Here is a 22,098-nt window from a genome sequence, read left to right on the forward strand (position 1 = left end):
TTAGTGTTTGTGCATTGTGCTATAAAATGTAAATATAAAATCCAAATAATCATTGTAGAAGTAAAGCAGTATGCACATTAGCGTTTATGGTAAATGGTGCAAAATACCCAAGTAATGGGACATTGGAATGGCTGCAGTGGGACTCTGGTGCCTTATTTTGGTTATCTGTTCTTCAGTTTGCGTTTGAAAGATGGTATCCCACAATTCCACTGGAGTAGGCGGGGTTGCATAATTATGCATGCAAATTTTATGTTAATCAGCGTACAGATTTGTACCTATTTTTTGTGGGCTTTGTCCAGATTTTTGATGTTTCCAGGTTGAGAGGTATGCTATCGCCCCATTAGCTTGACGAGTCTGATATGCAAAGCTATGGAACACATCATCATGGACCTAATAAACAAGGATATAGGGAATCTCCAAACTCTGGATCCCACACAGTTTGATTTTGTGAAGGGCAGATCATGCCTGCTCAACTTGGTCGACTTCTTTAAGTCAGCAGAGCTGTGAATGAAGGCAAAGTGGTTCATACAGCCTACCTTGATCTAGCCAAGGCCTTTGATACCATTCCCCACTCAGGAATCATAGGAAAAACAGACTAAGCAAGGCATCAACCCCTATATCACTTGGTGGGTTGCATACTGGCTCACAGATGGAACCCGCAGTGTGAAAGTGCCAACTAGTCACAAGTGGAGTCCCACAGGGTTCGGTCCTGGGTCCTCTCCTGTTTGGTATCTACTTCTCTGAAGTTCAGGCCAACACGAAAGGCCTCTGGCTAACAATGTTTGCAGATGATTGCAAGTTGGCAGCTATTATTAACTCCCCAAGTGATGTTGACATCCTACAGAATGGCATCACTGAGACCGACTGGTGTCAGAACCATGGCCTTAAGCTCAATGCCAAAAAATGTGTCATTATCTCCTTTGGGAAAAACCCGGTTCCCATGAATTACCACACTGATGGTAGTCCACTGAACACAGAAGGCATTATAAGAGATCTGTGAACACAGGTTGACAGCAACCTCTCTTTTGATCACCACATTGCCACTGTGGTCAGAAAGTCTTTCTATGTGGCACATCTCATTAAGGGTTTTGCTTCCAAGAAGGAGGTCATTGTCTCCCTCTACTCTTCCCTCATTAGGCCAATCATAGAGTGCAATGCCCCATTTGGCATGTACCTCAATAGACACCTACAGCAACTGGAGAGGCCGCAAAAGTACCTTACAAAGAGGATCCTAGGCCTTAAACACTTGTCCTATATGGACAGACTCAAAAAACTCCAACTATTCTCTGTCTCATATCGCCTACTTAGAGGCGATCTCTACTTGACTTACAAAGACATGTCTGACCCAGCTCTGTTAGAAATGCTACATCTAAAGAAACCCTAATCCATTCGCACCACATGCTCTAGAAACCTCAACCTCATTACCACAATCACCAGAATGTACTAGAGGGGCAGGTTCACAACCCAGAGACTGCCCATGCTATGGAATAGACTTCCCATAGATGTCAAGCAGAGCACGTTGCTGACCCTCTTCAAGATAAATCTTGATGGGTGGATGGGAAATAGAAAATTCAACCCAGGGATAACTCCAGTAGTTCTACTCGACAGAGGCACTGGGAACTAAGGTCAGGTGGCACGATGCCAGGGTAATCTTATGGCTAGGCCTGTAAAGGCCCCAGGGCCATTAGCCTAGTACACCCCTATGAAACTAAAAGATGACTGCTTTATCACTGAGCCCAAAAGTCTGAATAATGTATTTGAATAGGGTTTTGCTTGGTACATGGATTGTTTTGAGGCAGTAGTTTGAAAAGTGACTCAACTGGTCCTGATAAGTCATGTTTTGGGCTATTTAGGAGGCAACCTGGAGTAGTAAGAGACCCCACTGACACTGTGTTTTCATTCTTACTGAATGTCACTATGACCTGCTCCTTGCTGATAGTTGGGAGGAGTGGCGATTTCACAAGGGGTGGGAAGGGAATACTTTGGGGGGGGTTATGTTTGAGCTGAATTTGTCAGTCAGCAGAATCACTATGTTAATTTGCTCAGTGATGGGAAGGGAATAGTTTGGGGGGGGGGGTTATGTTTGAGCTGAATTTGTCAGTCAGCAGAATCACTATGTTAATTTGCTCAGTGAAGCTGGTAGGATTTTCTACCAGTTCTGCACACTGTTGCATATTACCTTTGAGGTTTTGGATAAAGCAGTAGAAAGGCTTGTGGTTGTTCTTATCCTGGGAAGCTGTTTTCATCTTGTAATTGGCTTTGTTGGATTTAATTAGTCCTCTTAGTTTCCTGTTTAGTTTTATTAGTGAGCTCATGTCATTATGAGAGCTGATCTTTCTGACTTTGGCAATGACTTTTTCCCTTTATTATATACTTTGTTAAGATTAGGATTCCACCAGTGTGGTTTGTTTTGGGGGGTTGTTTTGGTCGTATGTCTGGTAGGTACAGCAGCTTCTATGTGGCCAGTTACATTTTGTACAGTATTTCTGTCAATAATTCTACATACGCGGTTGTGACCTCTGGGTTGGGTAGGGCATTACATTTTAACAAACCTTTGCTTAGTAAAATGTAGTTTGCTTTAGAATAGTTTAAAACTGTAACAGGTTTTGTTGGGTTTTCCAAGAAGATTTTTAGTTTGAATGAGGCAGCTATGTGATCCAACCTCACCAGAGAGGACATGACACAGAGAGGGATGCAGCACTCTCTTATATTGGTGAGAACAAGGTCCATCATATTTGACCCTCTGGCTAAAGTGTGCACTAACTGATCAAGGGCATTTGTGTTAGTATAGTCCAGGAAATATTATGCCTGCAAGTTGGTGGCAGTGTGCATTTCCCAGTCCGAAAGATAAAGTTAAAGTCTCCCATGAACAGAGTGTTTGGTTGGATGGAGAGTGCCTCCAGTAGGTCTAGATAAGATCTGTGGAATTCTTGAGACATCACTCGTGACCTACAGCTTGCTAAGATATGTTAATTGACTCTACTTGATTTGCACATGGATGAACTCCAGTGTATCATCCTGTTTAACCAACTTTGAGGTATACTTTCTGCAAATGTAGATCTAGATACCTCCAACTTTAGTCCATTTGGACTGCTGATGGTCTAATTTTGGATGGATTGTTAAGAGCAAACAGTTAATAATGAAAAAGAAGGTGAAAAGGAAAAAAAACCTACACGAGGAAGGACAACAAGAAGCTGGGGAAAAAGGTGAACTAGGTGAATAAAAATATAAAAAGTGCATGCAGAAAGACAGATCAGGAGAAGGGATTGATACTCATTTTTGTTTTTTTAATTTCTAGCCAGTGAGAAATCTGATTCTGAGGATCAATAATTATTTGTACATAAACCCAGGAAAAAATATTCAGTTGTAAAGAGAAGAAATAAGAAAATGAATATTTAAAAATATTTACCCTAACTTAAAAAGGAAAAACAACAGTTTTAGTGTACTTTCAGTAAATGGAAGCAGTATTATTAACACTGTAAGAACAATAGAGATGCTGGAACTGGGTGCTAAATGCAATGTGGATGGTATTCTGTTAGAGAATGTATGATTTCTGACAAATGAAGAAAGATTTCAAACAGAAAAATTGTGTGGTGGAAATGTAATATGAAAATTAAGACGTGAACATTGCTGTGGAGTAGCTGTGTTGATTAAAAAAAAACAGTGAAACAAAACAGATATAATATTGGTAAGGATGAAAAGGTTAACTGTTGCGGATGTTAGGTGGAGAGAACATGTTTATACAATTATAAAATTAAATAAAATATCACTAGCAAAGAAAGAGAATCTGTTTCAGCAAATATTAGACTACGTGGTGGTTAACATGAAAATTATAAGTGCGGGAGATTTTACTTGTATATCATGGGAAAATATAAAAAGAAAGGGAAAGAAAAAATACAGGAAGTGATAAAAGGTGGCAAAGTAGCTATATGGAACAAAACTCAATGGACTTACAGAAGGGGGCTTGGATCTGAAATTGATTATTTTGTATTGTTAAAAAGCTTGGGGGTAATAGATTGTGATACAGTTCTGACAGGTTTTTCAGACCATTTAGTAATATGGATCAATGTGATAGAAGAAAGAATATACTAAAAATAGGAAATTAAATAAAAATAAATAAATTATGGGATGAAACTGGATAGTGGTAAGTATTACAGTTATGGAAGGATCATATAACCATGAAAGACTTCCATAAAAAATTATCTGAATGGTGGACTAAATTTTAAAAGAAGTATAAAAAGTGTTTTTTCAAAAGCAGATAATGCAAGAAAGGAAGAAAATGTGAAATATGGCTCAATTTGTAGAAAATTTAGAGAATAATGATTATTATGATATGGAAAAAGAAAAATATAAAAGAAGTAAAAAAATAAAGCATTACTCTTTGGGTAGACATATTTACAATTGAGAAGGAAGGAGGTATCTGCATATTTGGGCAAAATATTAAAGGAGCATATTAGTACAGAGAGAAAAGTGAAAAGTGCAAAAGGAGAAGTAAAAGGAACACAAGATCAAATTATGAGTATTTTAGTAAAGCTTATGGACAAGACTAAAAAGGAGGAAAATAAGACAGAATAGAAAGTAAAAAAAAAAAACAAAAACAAATTCAGAATGAGTTGAGGAAGGATTTGAAAAAGAAAGTATTATTAGTGAATTGGATGAAGTACTTAGGAAAGTAAATGTTTACACATTATCAGGCCCAGATAGTAGAGGGTATGGAATGTACAAGACATTTATGGACTGACAAACAGATTATTTTGTAAATGTACTGAATAAATGGCTGACGGAAGGGATTGTTTATGAAGAGTTATGTAGTGGGCTATTAAAATTTAAATGAAAGAAGGATGAGAAGAATGAAATAAAAAACTCAAGACCCAAGGCACTAAATAACACAGATTATAAAATGTTTATGAGAATAACACAAAGGAGAATGGAAGGAAGTATATATGGTATAAAAGGAAATGAATGTCAAGAATTTGTTACTAGTTGAGAGAAATTGTGAATGATACAAGTAAAAAGGAGTGTGTGAAACCTATGGTAGGTGATATCAGCAGGGCATTTTATATAGTAAGACATGATGGTTTGTAGGATGTTATGGATAAATATGGAATAGGTAGTAGAATAAGGACTGTGTGTATGTCATCCGATCAAAATAATAGAGTAAGAGTGTTAGTGAATGGGTGAATAATTAAAGGAATATGCATGAAGTGTGATATAAGAAAAGGATGTTCCATGAGAGAAATATTGCTTGCCCAAGTAATTTATTTATTTATTTATATTCTTGACTGGGAAATTCCGACTGGACACAGGTCCATTTTCAGTGAAGGCCTGGGGAGAAAAGCTACAGACAAGCAAAATATGTAACCAATACAAACCAAGTAAAATCTGTAGCACACAAACAGCAGGAATGTATAAAGATCCAATTAGGTACCAAGAAGTAGCAAGACACATAGAAGAGCAAAAATACATTTGGAAACAACATTGTAAACATAAGATGACATAGAATGTTCTGTATTATAATATGTAGCTCAGTAAACAATTACTCCGTCTAATTGTTTGACAGTTCTAGCTGAGTACACTAACAGATAAATAGCTGACAAATGTCATATGGTGATATAAGCAGGAGGGGATAGAGGAAGGGGACAATGTAATGGTCTTATTTTGGCAGGCAGGGTGGCAAAAGGAGGGGAGAGGGGAGGTGAGGAGAGTTGAAGTGAATCTTAGTCAGGATTGGAACAAGGAAATAACCAGTGGCTTTTTAAGTGGGCATTTAGTTCGGCTTTGAAATTATGGGAAGAGGGTACGGTGGTAATTGTGGGGGTATTCCATAATTTGGATATTATGCAGGAGAATAGAGCTTCTCCAGCTGAATTCTTGTCTTTGGTAACTTGCAGTAGGTTTTTGTTGCTAGAGTATAGTGGTCTAGTAGTGTAGTAGGTCTGGAGAAGGTTTTGAAGGGAGGGGATGTTTTGAAGATGGTTTACTAATTTGTGGGTGAGGGGGAGTTGATTGAGTCGGAGAACTTGTGGGAGTTCGAGCCAATCGAGTTCTCTAAAAGAGTTACAGTGATGAGTGCAGTAGAATGACCCAGTTGCAAATTTGGCTATTTTGTTCTAGCAGGCTTCTAGCTTGTTTAGGTCAGTTTGTCTAAGATTGATAAGTATAGGAGAGGCATCGAGTAAGGATGAAATCAGGTGGGAGTTGGCTGCTGTGTTTCTAGCTGCATTGGTGAGGAATTGCTTATTTCTATACAATGAACCTAGTTTTTTGTGGACCTTTTTATGGTTAGAGAGATGTGAGTGTCCAATTTGAGCTATTTGTCAATCTCAATGTCGAGTAGTTTGGTCTGTTCTTTATGGAAGATTATGGTGCTGTCGCTGGCCAGAATATTGAAGAGCGGGTTAGTCTGGTTGGGTTTAGAGGGCTGGAATATGAGGAGATTAGTCTTGTTAGGGGTGAGTATTAGCTGGGCATTGGATAGCCAGTTTTCTACAGAGGAAAAGGCTTCCTGTGTTAACTTGTGAAATTCTAGTAAAGTTGGGACTGAGCAGATGAGAGTTGAGTCATCTGCATACTGTATGAGAGTCGCCTGCTTGGTGGCTGTGTGTAGATTGTTGGTGAAGAGTGAGAAAAGCAGTGGTCCAAGGATGGAGCCCTGGGTGATGCCAAGAGTGACAGGAAGTTGAGGTGATAAGTCATTGTGCCACACAACAGGCTGTTGGCAGCAGTGGCAGTTGGTGACTTCAAATTAAAGGGGGGCTGCAGGAGACAGCTGAATGGGTGGGGCCAATGGGAAAGGTGTGACTAACCAGAAAGGGGTGGGGCTATGCTCAAAACCACAGCAACTGTAACTTTAATTAAATATGCTGCCCTGGGTGCCAAACCATCATTACAAAAGTCCAATCAAGACAAAATAAAGTGTAGAAGAAAAAATATTTCAATGCATTGGCTACATGACAACTTACTTAATATCTAGATGGAAACACAAAGGTTGTGGTGCATGAAAAAAAAAATTACTTTAACTACATTACTGGAATGCCAGTCAAAATCAAGTAAAAAAAAAAACAAAAAACAAGCAGCACTCAACTCAAACCACTTCTCCTTGCACTGCAGTTCTAATTATAATTTATATTCAGCTTTATAAAATTACCAAGTAACATGCTGAAAGTAGCAATTTCTGTGTGATACCCCCACTTGTAAAAATGTTTCTCATCCAAAAAAGACCTGCTGCCTGACAACTATCTACTTGTTTCATGGGGAAAACATGATCAAAGTAAAAAATGAACAGCAAACAAGAAACAAAGCTCAAGATAAATTGCTTAAAGGATTACTGCACAGATTATGGACCACACATGATAGGATTGGCATTCTGTTTAGTTTACGGGTAAAGCCTGAAAAGATTACTGCAAGTCTCTAACAAATGTAATGAGCTTCTGAAAATACTGTAATCCTGTCCTTTATTACAAATACTGCCATATGCATTTCAATACCGAAGGCTTTTTTGTTATCTAGTTATGTGAATATTCTCTGCATGGCAACAACGAAAAAGCTTTCCATGTTAATAATTCTTTAGCAGTATGTTTAGTAAAGCTTGCTTGTGTCTTACAATCTCTGACAAGCTTACCTGATGGTCATTAAAGCATTGCTACTTAAACACAGAGCAACAGGGCACTGCAACAGCATGCATTTTCTGAATAATAAGAAGCATAAATCAATAGTATAAAAATATGACAGAAAACCAGAACATTCTGCAAAATCAAGGACAGATGAAAAGCCATGGTCGTACTTGTGGTGTACCTTGGATGGGGGAATACTCTGCACACATACACTGCATAACTGCTCCTTGCCTTGTTTGGACACATCCAGAGCCACTACAATGGAGAGTGGAGTGCAACAAGTTATAACACAATTTGAAATGTCTTTGGCTGACAGTGATGACTCTGATGCTCATACCTCACAACCTCAGAGCAAGAAATCTGGACAAAGTCATACAAAGAACAATTTTTAAATATTGCTCTTATAAACATAGAAAGTAGTAGGTCTTGCATTAGTATGAATTTTCTGAAGGGTTTGAAATCTGAAACTCAAATGTCTGCCATTATTTTCTAACTTCAGTCTTTAATGACTTGCCACTAATTTGCCAGAAAACCACAATTTTATGAAAAACAGACCAAAAATGTGATGCAAAAATATAAAATTGCCACACGATACAGCTGGGAACCTGTCAAAGAAGGGACACATTTTTAATACTACTGTTAACTTGAGCAGTTGACAAAATAAGAGCATCTACATGCATTTCTGAAATAAAAGTAATCTATAACTCTGATCATTACCGTTATTTATAATTGTAAACCCTCTGCGTTTTCTTCCAAAATTGCCATTTTTGCGGAGGGATTATTAAGGGGAAAGCAACATTTTAAGCCAAAATTGGGGACAGTTGAGAGGTTTGGATATTCCTAATTCTATAGACTATTTGCACATATCTCTCAACCTCTTAATGCAGGAAATCTGGACAAGGCCAAATATATTGGGGGAACATACAAACAGTACTAAAAATTGCTCTTGTACAAACTTAAGACAGTTAACAGAGTAATAAGTCTTACTTTAGCATGCATTTTTCTGAAGGTTATGACGTCTGAAACTCATTGTCTGTCATTATTTGGTGACTTCATTTCTAAATGATTTGCCAGAAAACAACAAATTTGAGGAACAAACCAAAAATAAGAAACAAAAATCTATTCATTCTGCAAAAATCTGGACAGTTGAGAGGTATAGTTCAGCTGGGGCCATCTGAGTTTGCTGCCCTTCCCCCTCACATAATCATGGTCAAATGGAGCATTCCCCCTGCAGCCATTCCAATGTCCCCATCCTTCGTTATTTAGCCCCATTTATCATAAACACTGTAATGTGCATACTGCTCTACTTCTGAGATTATTTCGATTTCATTTGAAAGTTTTATTTTGCATTTTACAGCACACACTTTAATAGATATCTGCTAAACAATGCAATTCAGTCTCACAATGAAAATAGACTTAGCATTAAAACTTCTCTGCCCTTGAAACTCACATTCATTGAAACCCACATTCAAAGAAAATACATTTTTGCCAGTGGCAGATAAAGATTAACTTTGGGCTGTTTTCAAATCATAGGCCCCTTGAACACGAAACATACACGTGCGCTTTGATACACCTTCTGATTGTATTAAATAATATTCCTTGTACAATACAGTACAGTTGTTAGAAGGCATTTTAAATTTATTGTTTTGAACATTTTTGCAGTAAACAATGAAACAAAATGCATGCACCATTAATGACAAAACTTCCCAATGATAACAGGTTCATAGTTACTAGTTATCTTCGCCAAAAAGGACTGCGGCATCAACCCCCTTTACAGCACAGTACAGTATCAGCAATGCATCTACCTACTGTAGAAGTAGAACCCACAGCCTTTTGTATCAAAAGCAAGTACACTACCTGTTGTGCTATTAACAATGCAAGCAGACTCAGCATAAGCAGCACTAAACTTTTGTTCCCCTGCAGCTCTCAGCTCCTTGTAAAATCTACTTGACACTCAGCTGTATCTCTGAACTTTGCAGCACAAGAAATCTGGAAAAAGCCAACATTTATTGGGGGGGGGGGGCAAAGGCCCAAAAACCGGGGACACATTTTAAACATTGCTTGTATAATGTTGGAAAGTTGCTAGAATAAAATGCTGTGTTACCACCATACATTTCACTGCCAAGTCTTGAACCCAGGGAACCCTGTGCAAAACAGTCAGAGCAACATACCACTATGCCAAATCATCTGTTTTGTAAAAGAGAGGAAGACTGAAACTTAAATGGCTATCATTTAGTGAATTCAGTTCTCACCATAGCTGTCAACCTTAGCACAAAAAACCTGGACGAAGCAAATAATGGGGGAATACAGTCCCATAAATAGGGACAAATTTCAATTATCCATGTTATAAACTTATAAAATTGCTAGAATAAAAGGTTTTGTGTTACCATGTACTTTCTTAAGAATATGAAGTCTGAAATTCAAATGCCTGTTATTTTTATTTAACATTTGTTAACCAGGAAAGTCTGACTTGGAACAAAAGCCAATTTTCAGCAGGGTAGGGAGAAACATTCCAGACACATGTTCTTTGTAAGATGGGAAACCATGCAGACTCCACAGCCAAGAATCACTCCAGAGAACCTGTAGCTATTAGTCAACAATTCTACCAGTGCACCACAGCACTACTGACTTTGCAAGGAAAAACAAACACATAGAAACCACAGATTTTATGAGGAACAGAACAAATATGAGGCAAAAATCTGAAAATGTTTTACAAATGGTGGTGGGTAGGGAATTCAGGCCCTTGCCATCTGCGCCAAAGGTACAGGGTTCAAGCCTGAGTATTCTCTACCCACCACCATGTGTTCTCTCTAACCACCAGTATATAGCAACTGGGGCATTATACACCAAACAAGAACATGGAAAAACAGTTTAAACATAGTACTTGAGCTGAAATCAAATTGCTGTTGGTTGTTTTGGCTCATAATCAAAAGCTTTATGACAATACGGTCACTGTAGCAAGTGAACAAACCATAATGCTGTCTGGATGATCATTTTTTTTAACATTCAAGACTTTCTTCTGTGTCCTAATTTTAACTTGATTGAAGTCTGATAGCAATTTAAGGTGTCAGTCTGTACTATAACTGAAGTTCCTATCCAGATAAGAAGAGACTATGAATGGTGGTGAAATTAGAAAAAAAAATTGATAAAGCAGTGTATATGCAAATATGTTAAATTCCAATTTGCTCAGTGCTTCAGGCAATTAATAGAGACTGAGCTAACAACTCATGATTTAAAAAATGCCAGAGCTCATTTTATTATTACACAAATGGGAAGTATAGGGATGCTATGTTTTTGCAGCTGGGCCCTCTCCTATGCTATGCTGGGTTAGCAAGGGCCTAATCTAGCCCCCTTGAGGGCACCGTGAAAGTAAAAAGAAAAATTATCTCACAGTTCTGTCAACTGCCAACCCTGATTACCTGGAACCACTTAACCTGCTTTTCTTTGCTTTCTTCTCATTCTTTGGCTCAAGGGTAGTACATTCAAGCCAGTAAGAGAAAGAGACTTCCTGGAGCTAAAGAGCACAGTCTTTTCAAGCTACTACAGCTCAGCTCATAGGATGGCAAGCACAGGAGCATAAAAGATGCTATCGCTCATTACTGCAAGGACTAGTATGCCCCATAACTGTGGTAGTGGCAATACTGGGCCAGTACTGCATGGCAAGGAATGATTGCAGGCGTATGTGTGTGTGTGTGTATAGATACTATAGTTGGATAACCTATGTTACCTTGTGATACAGTCATCCAGTTGCATAGCTTTTTATTGTTCAGAAAATGCAGCATTTCTTTTTGCCTCATATTTATGTCATCTTATACTGGGCATTAGGGTTTTGTAGTTTATGTTGTTTAAAAAATGCAACATCTTTCTTTCCCTCATATTTATGCCAGCCTATGCTGCCATGAGAGTTTCATAGCTCTTGTTCAGAAAATGCAACATATTTTTGCCTCATATTTATGCACTGTCTTTTTTTTTAATTGTTTAACATATTAAACCCCCTTGTTAGAAACACAGAGATAGAACAAATCAAACCCTATATGTCTGCCTACAGGAATCGGCTCATTATGAAATTAGAGCCTTATTCCTCTGCACTAATTGACTGACCTTCATGAACTTCTTCCTTTCCTAATTACACACACACACACACACACACACACACACACACACACCTCCAGTCTTCTGTTACACACTACCTGAATCAATTATCCAGTCTTCTGTTCATCCACTGAAAGCTCCACAAACACGCAGAAGCAATAATCCAGGCTTCCATTCCCCCTGAAAGTAAGCTTCTCAGTTCGGTAGATACTCCAGTCTTTGTCTCCTGAAGCAAGCTCTTCTCCTTTGTAGTCTTCTCCTCAGCCCACACAAGCTAATGGCTGGCTTCTGGTTCAGCTGGCTCCGCGGGAATGGGCTGGCGGCTCCAGCCTGCAGACGACACAGTCCAGTTTCTTTCTCTTCTGTGCGGTGACAACCGCACAAACTTCTGGGCTGCAGGGCAGAGATGCCTTTCTCCTCTATCTGGACTGCCTAACACAGCAGTCTGAAGTTATGCGAGAACCAGGAACTCCAATCACGTATGCGTGGAGTTCCGGGATTCATGTTTTTTTTTTTTTTTTTTTTTTTTTTTTTTAAGTATCTTCGTTCTTTTCTACAGGTGGCCCTGGTTTATGGCCATCTAGATATCTATAAAACCAGTTTGTAAGTGATTGTGAAAAAGAGAGGTTAGAGAGAACAGAGAGTAGTTGTTTGTGTGAGACCATATTGAAAGCCTTGGACAAGTCCAGGAATGTGGCAGAGGAGAAGAGGCTTTTGTTTTTTGTGGTACAGGATAGTGTTAGTGAAAGAGAGTAAGGCAGTGGTAGTACTATGGAATGGCCTGAAGCCATGCTGGGTGCTGGAGAGAAGGTTATTTGTTTGTAAATACTCGATCTTGAAAGTGAATGCATTTCTCAAGTATTTTAGATAGTGGAGAGAGGATGGCTATGGCGCGGTAGTTGTAGAGTTCAATGAAGGAACAACCTTTATGGAGGTAATGAATGCAATAGTGAAACAGCTAATAAAATAAAAGATGCTAGAGATTTCACACAAAAGAAGAAGATAGTGACTCCAGTGGATGATAATAGTTGTAGCTGCTAAAAATAAAATATGGATGATGGAAGTACTGGTTTGTCTAAATGGATGTTTAAAGGCAACATCAATTACCTTGAAGGATGTGGTGAAAATTGGATGTGTGTATTTTTAAATGAATTAAGAATCTTTGCTAGGAACAAAATATGGGGAAAATTATGTAGTTATGATGCAATGAGAGGGTCTGAAAAAAGAAATGAATGAAATATGTCTTCTGTGGAGGATGTATAGATTAGTGTTCAGGAATAAGGTTTATCTATTGAATTTGGTTTAATGGGAAAAATAGCACAGATATCAAATATTTATTATGGTACCAGAAAAAGATGAAAAGGAAATTGTGCAACTGTTTTCTTTCTTATGCGGTTCAAGTTTAAACTCAGTGAAAAGAGATGCATTGTATATGAGTGAAAATGAAGAGGGATTGTGGTTACTAAAGCCATTTATTTATTTGGCTTCATTAAACTTGTATAGAATATCAAAGCGGGTAAAGGAAGAAAATAAAATTAGTATTGAGAATTTTTAAATAAGTACAAAAAATTCTGGGACATGCATGTGAGATAAAGAGAAAATATGTAAAAGGCGAAATTAAAGGTTATCAAAAAAATACTAACGTGGAAAATAATTGATGATCTGGAGAAAGAAGAATGTGGCTTAATAAATTGATGAAACATTATTATGCAAATCCAAAGGATAAGTTACTGAACATTTACAAGAAGTGATTAAACCAGTTAAGTAAGGAAAAGTGGTGTACCAAGATAGTAGAGTGTTGGGATTTCCTATGGAGACTGGTAAATGAGTTACCAGTAAAGGGAAATATGTCATATAAAAAGAAAGGAGAAAGTATCTGTTTATTTTCTGGGGAGGAAGAAACAACACAGCATGCTTTTTTTTTTAAGTGTTAGAGGGTAGTGAAACTATAGAAAATGTTATATGAAGAAATGAAGTGTAAAAGGGTGGTGAAACTATGGGAAAAGTTGTGTAAAGAAATTTTTTGAGAATATTAATGGCAAACAGTATAGGTATGAATATGATTAGGCTTTGATATTATAATAATAAAAAGAAAGAAAGTATGTAAGAAGGGTAGATAAGCAATTATTTTATGTAATATGGTTTATTTGGAATGAAGGACTGAATGAAATTCTGTTTAAAGAGAAATGGATTTTTGCAGATTATAGTGCAAGAAATCAGATTATGGCTGTGGAAGGAGGAGTTGGGGCAATCATGGAAGAAGAATAACGAGGATGTTATAAGAAAAATAGACATTTGTGTGTATGTGTATATATATATATATATATATATATATATATATATATATATATATATATATATAAAACTGACTGGCCACATCACCGAACCGTTTCTGCAAAACCGCAAAATCTTTCAGATGTTGAAAAAACTTTGAATTTTGACATTTCCAACTGCGCCACACCTCCACACCAGTGCTAAAATGGGTCAAAAGGGGGGCGAAATTTTGTCCTTCGGAAATTTTGTGTTCCATGTTTTGAAGAGTCGCAGTTCAGAATTCGCGGATGTGGGATCGACCATAACGTGATCAGCATTATGAAGGTAAACTATAGTGCAACCACTGTAGTGTGACCTTGGAGTTGGTATATTTAATTTATGGGGGTGTGGGGGCAGAGCCCCCCCTGCATAGACATAGTAAAAACTCTGTGGGATGTTATTTATAGTTGCTTTGTAGTTTTCAATGTTTTCAGATTCGATGTTATGAGTTTTAGATGTTTTGAAGTTTAGATGTTATGGTCTTGATGTTTTGAGTTTAGATATTATGAAGAGTAGATGTTTTGATAGGTAACCGTTTTAACTGCTAGGGAAGATATAAGTTTTGACCCTCTCTACTCCCTTGCCCCTTAATGGTGTGGTGTTTCTCTTTTTCTCTTGCCTCACATTTAATTTAATATTTAAATGGATGTTTACTATTACATTCCTTCCTGCACTGCCATTCTTGAATACCTAATACTCAGGCATGCCTCGATCCATCTTAGAATTGGTTCATGTTATTGTGACACCAGAAGTCTCCACTCTCCCATTTTTTTTTTTTTTTTTGCTGCATGAAGCTCCTCCCAGTCTTATCCAGGCACCTGTAATGCATGCATAGCACTATTATTCAGCCATACTTCATCCTTGTCTGTTTTCCTTGAAAGTTCTCTCTCTAGTTTTCTTTCTTTCTACTGTCTGCTTTCCTGCACTTCTTACTGACTTCCATATCTCATAGTCTATCTACTTTTTTCCAACATGCTTTCTCATTTCTTTTCTCCACACTCGCTGTGGACACATTTGGAGCTCTTCCTCCAAATATGCCCCAGCTTATCATTAATTTTTCTCCATCTGTTCTATAGTAACAACTATCTAATACCATTTAAAGTCTGGTGCACTCTCACTTTTCACCCCACCCCCTTTCTTTGCTTCCTTATCTTGGTATTCCTTTGTCTCCATATAAACCTTCAACTAGAGTCTTGTAATAATTTTACCAGTCACTCCTCTAACAAACTTTACAAATGTCTTGACGACAGCAAAAACTTAAACATGTTTTGCAATGTTGGTTCCCTAACAACATTTTATTAGTGCCAATGCTGAGCATGTAGGAATATCCTGTCCACAAGCTGACAGAGTAGTTATTCAATCTGCTCATTCTGTATGTGTACATACAAGACAAATACGGATGTTTATCACCGTCTTCTCAACCATAAGTAATGCCTACAGAATGTTGTTTCCTTCTACAGCCCCCAAGAGGACACTAGTCAATTAATTATCATCCTTTTAAAGTCTAAATATAAAAATGAATTTCTGTTCTAGGTTTAGAGTAATATGAATAGGCCCAAGCAAGCTTTTTGTTACTTGCTTTTTTTGTTTTGAGCTTTGCATGTTACTTTAAACTATTATTTATGATTTTAACAACACTTGTCACAATTATTCCACATATAGGATGCAAACACATTATTGCCTACTTTGTGGTACAACTTTTCTCAGATTCTCTCTATTTTATGTAATACAGTAAATACTACACAGCTTTAATTTACAAACAGGTGCAAGATATACAAAAACAGTTAGGCTTTATAGCTAAATTAGTGAGATGTCTTAACATAGTACTATTACATGTAAACGTGTGATTTTAATTTCATTCAAGTTGCAGGGCAGTTTTTTGCTTGATTTTACAATACTAGAGTTAAAAAATGTCGTGCTCTATTCCAGATGGTTATTAACATTCTGCATTTGTCTTTTACTATTAAATATTCAGTAAAATAATTTGCAGAGGAAAAAGGTAAACATGTCTGTATTGTGTGACTGACATTGATTTCACAACTTGTATGAACCTTTTCTGTGTTTTTAATACAAATGACCTATAACAGTAATGCTGAGTATCTCTGAGAAAATAATGCAAATATCTTGTGTCCCAAAACTACAGAGCTGTCAAAAACCTCAAGTGGATTGCTGGTGGAACTTTCACTGGTGAAGCTCTGCAGTTCACCAAGGAGAATCTTTTAGTACGATTTGGTGCCTCTGAAAAACGATTGGCTCTGGTGCTCACGGATGGCCGTTCTGATACCTCACGAGACACAAAACCTTTAAATACACTTTGTGAAGTAGATACCCAGGTAAGACACTAATATGTATTGGTTTGCACCCTTGCCTGCAAAACTCAAGGATTATAAACTTTGTAATACATTTGTAGTGTTTGGAGCTCTGATTAAACTAAAATAGTCAGGGAAAAAGAAAAGCCAATTATGCACTACTCTGGAGCAAGACCCAGTCTTAACAATGCCATTAAGCACTACTGTATTACAAGACCTGATCTAAACAATGCTCAGAAAGGTACTTAATGATGTTAATATTAGGTCTCAGAGAAGGGCTTAACTAGCTTGTCTTTTTCCCAAATATTAAAGCATAATCACCAAGCATTGGCAATGCTTGCTAAGGCATGTACAGGCTTTCTAGGCTGGGAAAGCACTTTGCTTTTCTTTTGTAACTAGAAACATGAAGCAGATAAAGTGCCATGCACTACAAAGAATTATGATTTTGTCTCCAGTCATAATTTATATGATGTGTTCTTCACAGGGATGCCAAGATTAACCTCTCAAGCTTCTGTCTCAATGTCAATTTCTTGAAATCCATGTTTTGAACACATAATAGTGCAGTTATAATTGGAGACCTGATCATAATTATCTATATTATCAGCTTTTATGAATTTCTTTGTACTGTACTTACAAAACATTGTCACTAGTTCTTTGAGAACCTAACACCTTCAAGTGGTTGTGTTAGTGTTTCTTTAAAACAAGAACTACAAATGCCATAAAGGAGTAAACTACTAAAAGAATATTACTCTAAACGATGGCTGTGTTCCTGCACAACCCCAGGCTAATTATACACACTCTACTCTGTCCTCTACTCTATTCTCAGCACTCAACCCTGCATCTTCTGCCATAAATTGTCTCCCCCATTACACATTAAATGGCTTACTCTCTTCTATGAGATAATAGGTTTCTTTCTACCTATGAGGTTTTAAAAAAGTGTGTATACTATACATATTGCATATAGTTTTGCATGATTTTCCCACACCTTAATATTGAATATTGTCAACTTGCTTAGATGTACTTTAGTGTATTTCTCATCCTGTCATTGTGTTTAATTATGTAAGTGTACTTTTGGAGGTTTTCTCCCAAGGTCTCCACTGAAAACAGGCTTCTGGCCTAGTCAGACACTACCTGGTAATCAAATGTAAATAAGTAAATAAATAAATAAATTGGGAAAGTCTAACAGGGCAAAGTCAATTTTTAGACAAGGCCTGGGGAGAAAAGTTTCAGGAGATGCATTTAAGATGCTCATAATAGAAAAAAATATTTAAACAGGTACTGTTGCCCATCTGGTCAGGATAAAACAGGCAAATAGTTGTGGGTTCTGTTCAAGCAGCTTTATTGTATGCAAACACATCTGGATTGAGGCTTAGTTACTTAAACTTAAATAAACTTATAAACAGACTGACTACCACACTCACACATGCTAATACTATGGCTGATCTCACAAAATGGCACTGCTGCCTGCACATGGTCGCTATTTATATGCACATGCCAACATCTGGAAATGCTTCTTAAAGTCAAAACATACATACTGTTCTACAACCTCCCTCTTTGAGAAATAGTCCATACATCAAATAACATCGACTAACATGCAATTGTACAGAAATGATCCTTTGACGTGCAAATATACAGAACTAATTCTTTGACATGCAATCATACAAAACTAAGTACAAATAAAACAATCTTGCCAAGGTTGCTGTGTATTTTACACTGGGTCTAGAAATATGACTTGATTGTGTGACATAAAAATTAGAACTGGGTCTAGCAACGGGGACTGTCTTCAAGGAATGTTCAGCCTTAGAGACATCTGGGACATCATCAGGAATGGGAATAGGTAATGAATGAGACATGTCCTTCGACAGGAACATCATCTGGACTGCTCTGAGATCTAGCTTCTGTATCACAGGTACAATGCTGTAATATCAATACAGACATCAGAAGAAGATGCCTGTGATTTCTTATGTATTCTATGCCCTCAGATACCACCAAATAGAATCTCGGCACAGCACATACACCTGTCACTTGACCAATTTGATCGAAGCCTTCTGCCATTTGCATCCTCACTGCCTCCTTTTTTCAATGGATGAAGAAATCTGCTCATTTTGTCATAACTTAACTTCTGAAAAGATCACTTTCGATATATTTGGGCTCTGATTGCTCTGTTGTTTTTAGCATTAGGCACCAACAAACTGGAACTGATAGGCAAGGTTGTTCTGGTTTGCCTAGATAGAAGTCTCCGAGCAGGCGAGCCAAGTAGGTTATCACAGGGTATATTTCTGAAATTGAGTAAATTCAAGAAGATATCAGTATTGTAACACTTTGATCTCCCAGGTAACTTCTTTGCACTCTGTACTGCATGTTCAGCCAGGCCGTGTGACTGTGGGTACTCAGGACTGCTAGTAATATGGATAAAGTCCCACTCTTTTGCAAATTTCTGGAATAATTGACTGGTAAACTGGGTACTGTTGTGAGAAATAAGTTTGTGTGGACTACCATGGACTGAGAAATGACATCTCAGCGTAGTAAAAACAGCACTGGATGTTAGGTTAGGTGGCAAATCAATCTCAAACCAGTTCAAATAAGAATCTAACAACACTAAGTAATGCTGATTGTTCCACTCAAATATGTCGGTGGCTACTGTTGACCAAGGTAGTTCAGGAATCTGGGTTAGCTGAAGTGGCTGTTTTTGCAAATGTGGCTTAGTACTATTACATACTGAACAGGAAGAAAGCATTTTATCAATGTCTTTTGACGCCAAAATATTAGTCCTCTCGCCCTTCTTTTGGTAGCTTCACAACCTCCATGGCCACGATACAAAATCTGGAAATATTCATCTTGCAAGGAAGTGGGAAAATAACTTTAGGACCTTTGTAAACAATACCATCTTCCATCAACAGCTCATCTCTGTAAGGAAAATAAGGTTGCACTTCTAGCAGTACACAAGATTGCTTTGATGGCCATCCAACATTGATGAAGTGGTTGTGCTTTTGCAAAACTGGATCAGTGTTTGTATGCTCTCTTAGCTCATCTAGTCTCATGGTAGAAAATGTTTGCATTTCCATGACATCAAAGTCAAAATACTCTGCATCAAGCTGTTCTGTGGTATTTCTGGGTGATCTGGATTAGGTATCAGCTAGATAAAGTAGTTTGCCTTTCATATAGACAATTTTGAAGTTGTATTTTGTAATCTTAGCATCATTTTTTGTAGTCTTGCTGGAGCTGTATGCATGGGCTTCTTTAGAATAGTGATTAAAGGTTGATGATCAGTCTCGATCTGGATAGTTTGACCATAGATTTAATCATGGAACTTCGAACATGTGAATACAATTGCCAAAAGTTCTTTTTCAATCTGAGCATACTGCATTTCAGTTTGGGTAAGAGTTCTAGAAGCATAGACAACAGTTCTCCCCCCTTTAATAACAACTGTACCAAGACCAAACTTTAAAGCATCGCAGGAAATAATCACTGGTTTATGGACATTGTAGTATCTCAATGTAGGTGGGCTGGCAATTTTCTGTTTGAGGTTATCAAATGCTATCTCTCTTAAAGGTGCTGATAACTCACTGAAGTCAGGGATAAACTTGTCCAAATAGTTAACCATACCAAAGAAAAGCTGTAGAGCTTGGACATTTTCAGGTGCTGGTATCTCAAGAATAGCTGCTTGTTTGGAAGGGTCTGGTCGTAAGCCTGTACTGGTAAACAAATGACCCACATATGTGACATCTGGTAGCCTGAATTTACACTTCAGAGGATTAAGCTTCAAGTTCACTTCACATGCTCTGTCCAGAGCTTTCCTGAGGTTTCTGTCATGCTCTGCTTCTCCATTACCTCCAACTAGTAAATCATTCACTATTATAGGAGATGGATAGCCTGAAAAAATTTGCTACATTGCACGCTGAAAGACTTCACTTGCAGAATTTATACCAAAAAGCATCCTGAGAAATCTATATCTACCAAATAGAGTACTAAATGTAGCCAGAAGTGAAGATTTGCGATCAAGCATCACTTGCCAAAATGAAGTCTTTGCATCCAAGACAGAGAAAACAGTGCCATTTGGCAACAGGGCAGCTACCTCTTCAACTGTATGCATAGGATGATGAGGCCTCATTAATGCTTTGTTCAAGTCTCTTGCATCAATGTATATTCTAATTTCATCAGAGCTCTTCTTATGAGCAGCTACCATGGAAGACACTAACTCATTTGGTTCTGTGACTGGACAAATCACACCTTGCTGCACCATATAACTGGACCTTGACTTTGTCATGCATAGCTCTCTGGACTCTTCTCACTTGTCTGACCACTAGACTGACCTCTGGGTCCACTTTCATGGAGTAAACAACTGGAAGTTTGCCTTGCTTGCCATCGAAAACATCAGCATACTCTGAGAAAATAGCATTGGTGAAGCTGGAACTAGGACATGTGCTTACATGATGGACTTCTTTGGTAAAAGAAAGCAGTTTCATTCTTAAACTGTCTCTGAGACCCAATAATGACTGTGCAGGTCTTCTGACTACATAGAACTGCAAGCTGTAACTGTTAGCAGCCATATAGCATGAAAGCACTACTGAGCCTTCGGTTTGAATCTCTTCACCTCCATAAGCAACAAGCTTCACACAATTAGCCACATTAAGCTTCTCACCAGCTCTCACTCCAGCAAATGTTTGTGCTGACATAATATTACACCTTGAACCAGTGCCCACCTTGAGCTCCGTGGGATTAACATTGATCAGGAGAGTACAGAACACTTTGTTCTTTGCCGACAAATCTACTGCATTAACCTTTTCACCAACCACTGATACACCATCTACATAGAAAGTAGGGTTGCAGCTTTCTACATGATCAACTTGCTTTTTTGAATGACTTTTCTTGGTAACTGAATGAGCCTTGCTAGATCTGTAAAACTTTTGAACGTGGTTCCATTTTGTACACTTGTGGCATTGCTGACCAAATGCTAGGCATCTCTCTCTTTTAGACTCATGATCGGTACCACAATTACGGCAGTTAACAATAAGACTTGACTTGGGTTTTGCTGACTCATCCCTGTGCTGCACTGAGCATGTCTATTTTGCTGAGCTAGTCTTAGAACTTGCTGTAAAAGTCACATGTTCTTCCTGGGAAAACCTGCAAGGGCTGCAGCTGCCATGTGCTTAGGCCGGTTTCTGCTAGCCACGTACTGCATGCTGTCTACATTTGCTCTGGAGGCTGCTGAAACCATATTTTTATCACTTGCAAGCATACTTGTGTGCCTTTCTGTAAGCTTGTGGATTTGACAATTCTCTATAGCTTTGCTCAACATTCAATCACAGTCACGAAGCAAAAATCTTTCTTATTGCAGCATTATTAACACCACACACAATCCTGTCCTTTATCAACTCATCTTTCAAATTACCAAATCTGCATGTTTTAGCCTTATTTTTCAAGTCAGCGATATAAGCTGCAAAAGTTTTTCCCGGCTTTTGGTCTCTTGTATAAAATAGGTGTCTCTCCAATGTAACATTTATCTGTGGGGGTTACACATTTCTGTAAATTTACATTTCAAGCACTCAGGGTCATCTCTTGACTCAGCCGGCACAACAATATGGCTTTTTCCCCCTTCTCCTGCATATACTGCTGGTGCATACACAAATGAATGCTCTCTTTCATTGGCCTCTGACCCCGCTAAATTGAGCAACATTAATGACTTTGTATGTGCATCTTTTTCAGAAAAAGCTGCTTGTATGAAAATATCATATCCCTGCTCAAATATTCTTCAATTCTCTTCTATATCA

At 37.9% G+C, this 22,098-nt stretch overlaps 1 protein-coding gene across 2 annotated transcripts in view; it reads left to right on the forward strand.

Moving 5' to 3' along the window:
* The window catches only part of COL6A1 (collagen type VI alpha 1 chain), a 343,520-nt gene that overhangs the window by 310,597 nt on the left and 10,825 nt on the right, over positions 1-22,098 (forward strand). For both annotated transcript variants that reach the window (XM_044075923.1, XM_044075922.1), the window contains exon 32: positions 16,162-16,351. In XM_044075923.1, the coding sequence (XP_043931858.1) occupies positions 16,162-16,351 (190 nt within the window). The remainder of the gene's footprint in view (positions 1-16,161; positions 16,352-22,098) is intronic.

Source organism: Protopterus annectens, chromosome 6.part1 (assembly GCF_019279795.1).
Source record: "Protopterus annectens isolate FY-2018-M chromosome 6.part1, PAN1.0, whole genome shotgun sequence".
NCBI classification, from domain to species: Eukaryota; Metazoa; Chordata; order Ceratodontiformes; family Protopteridae; genus Protopterus; species Protopterus annectens.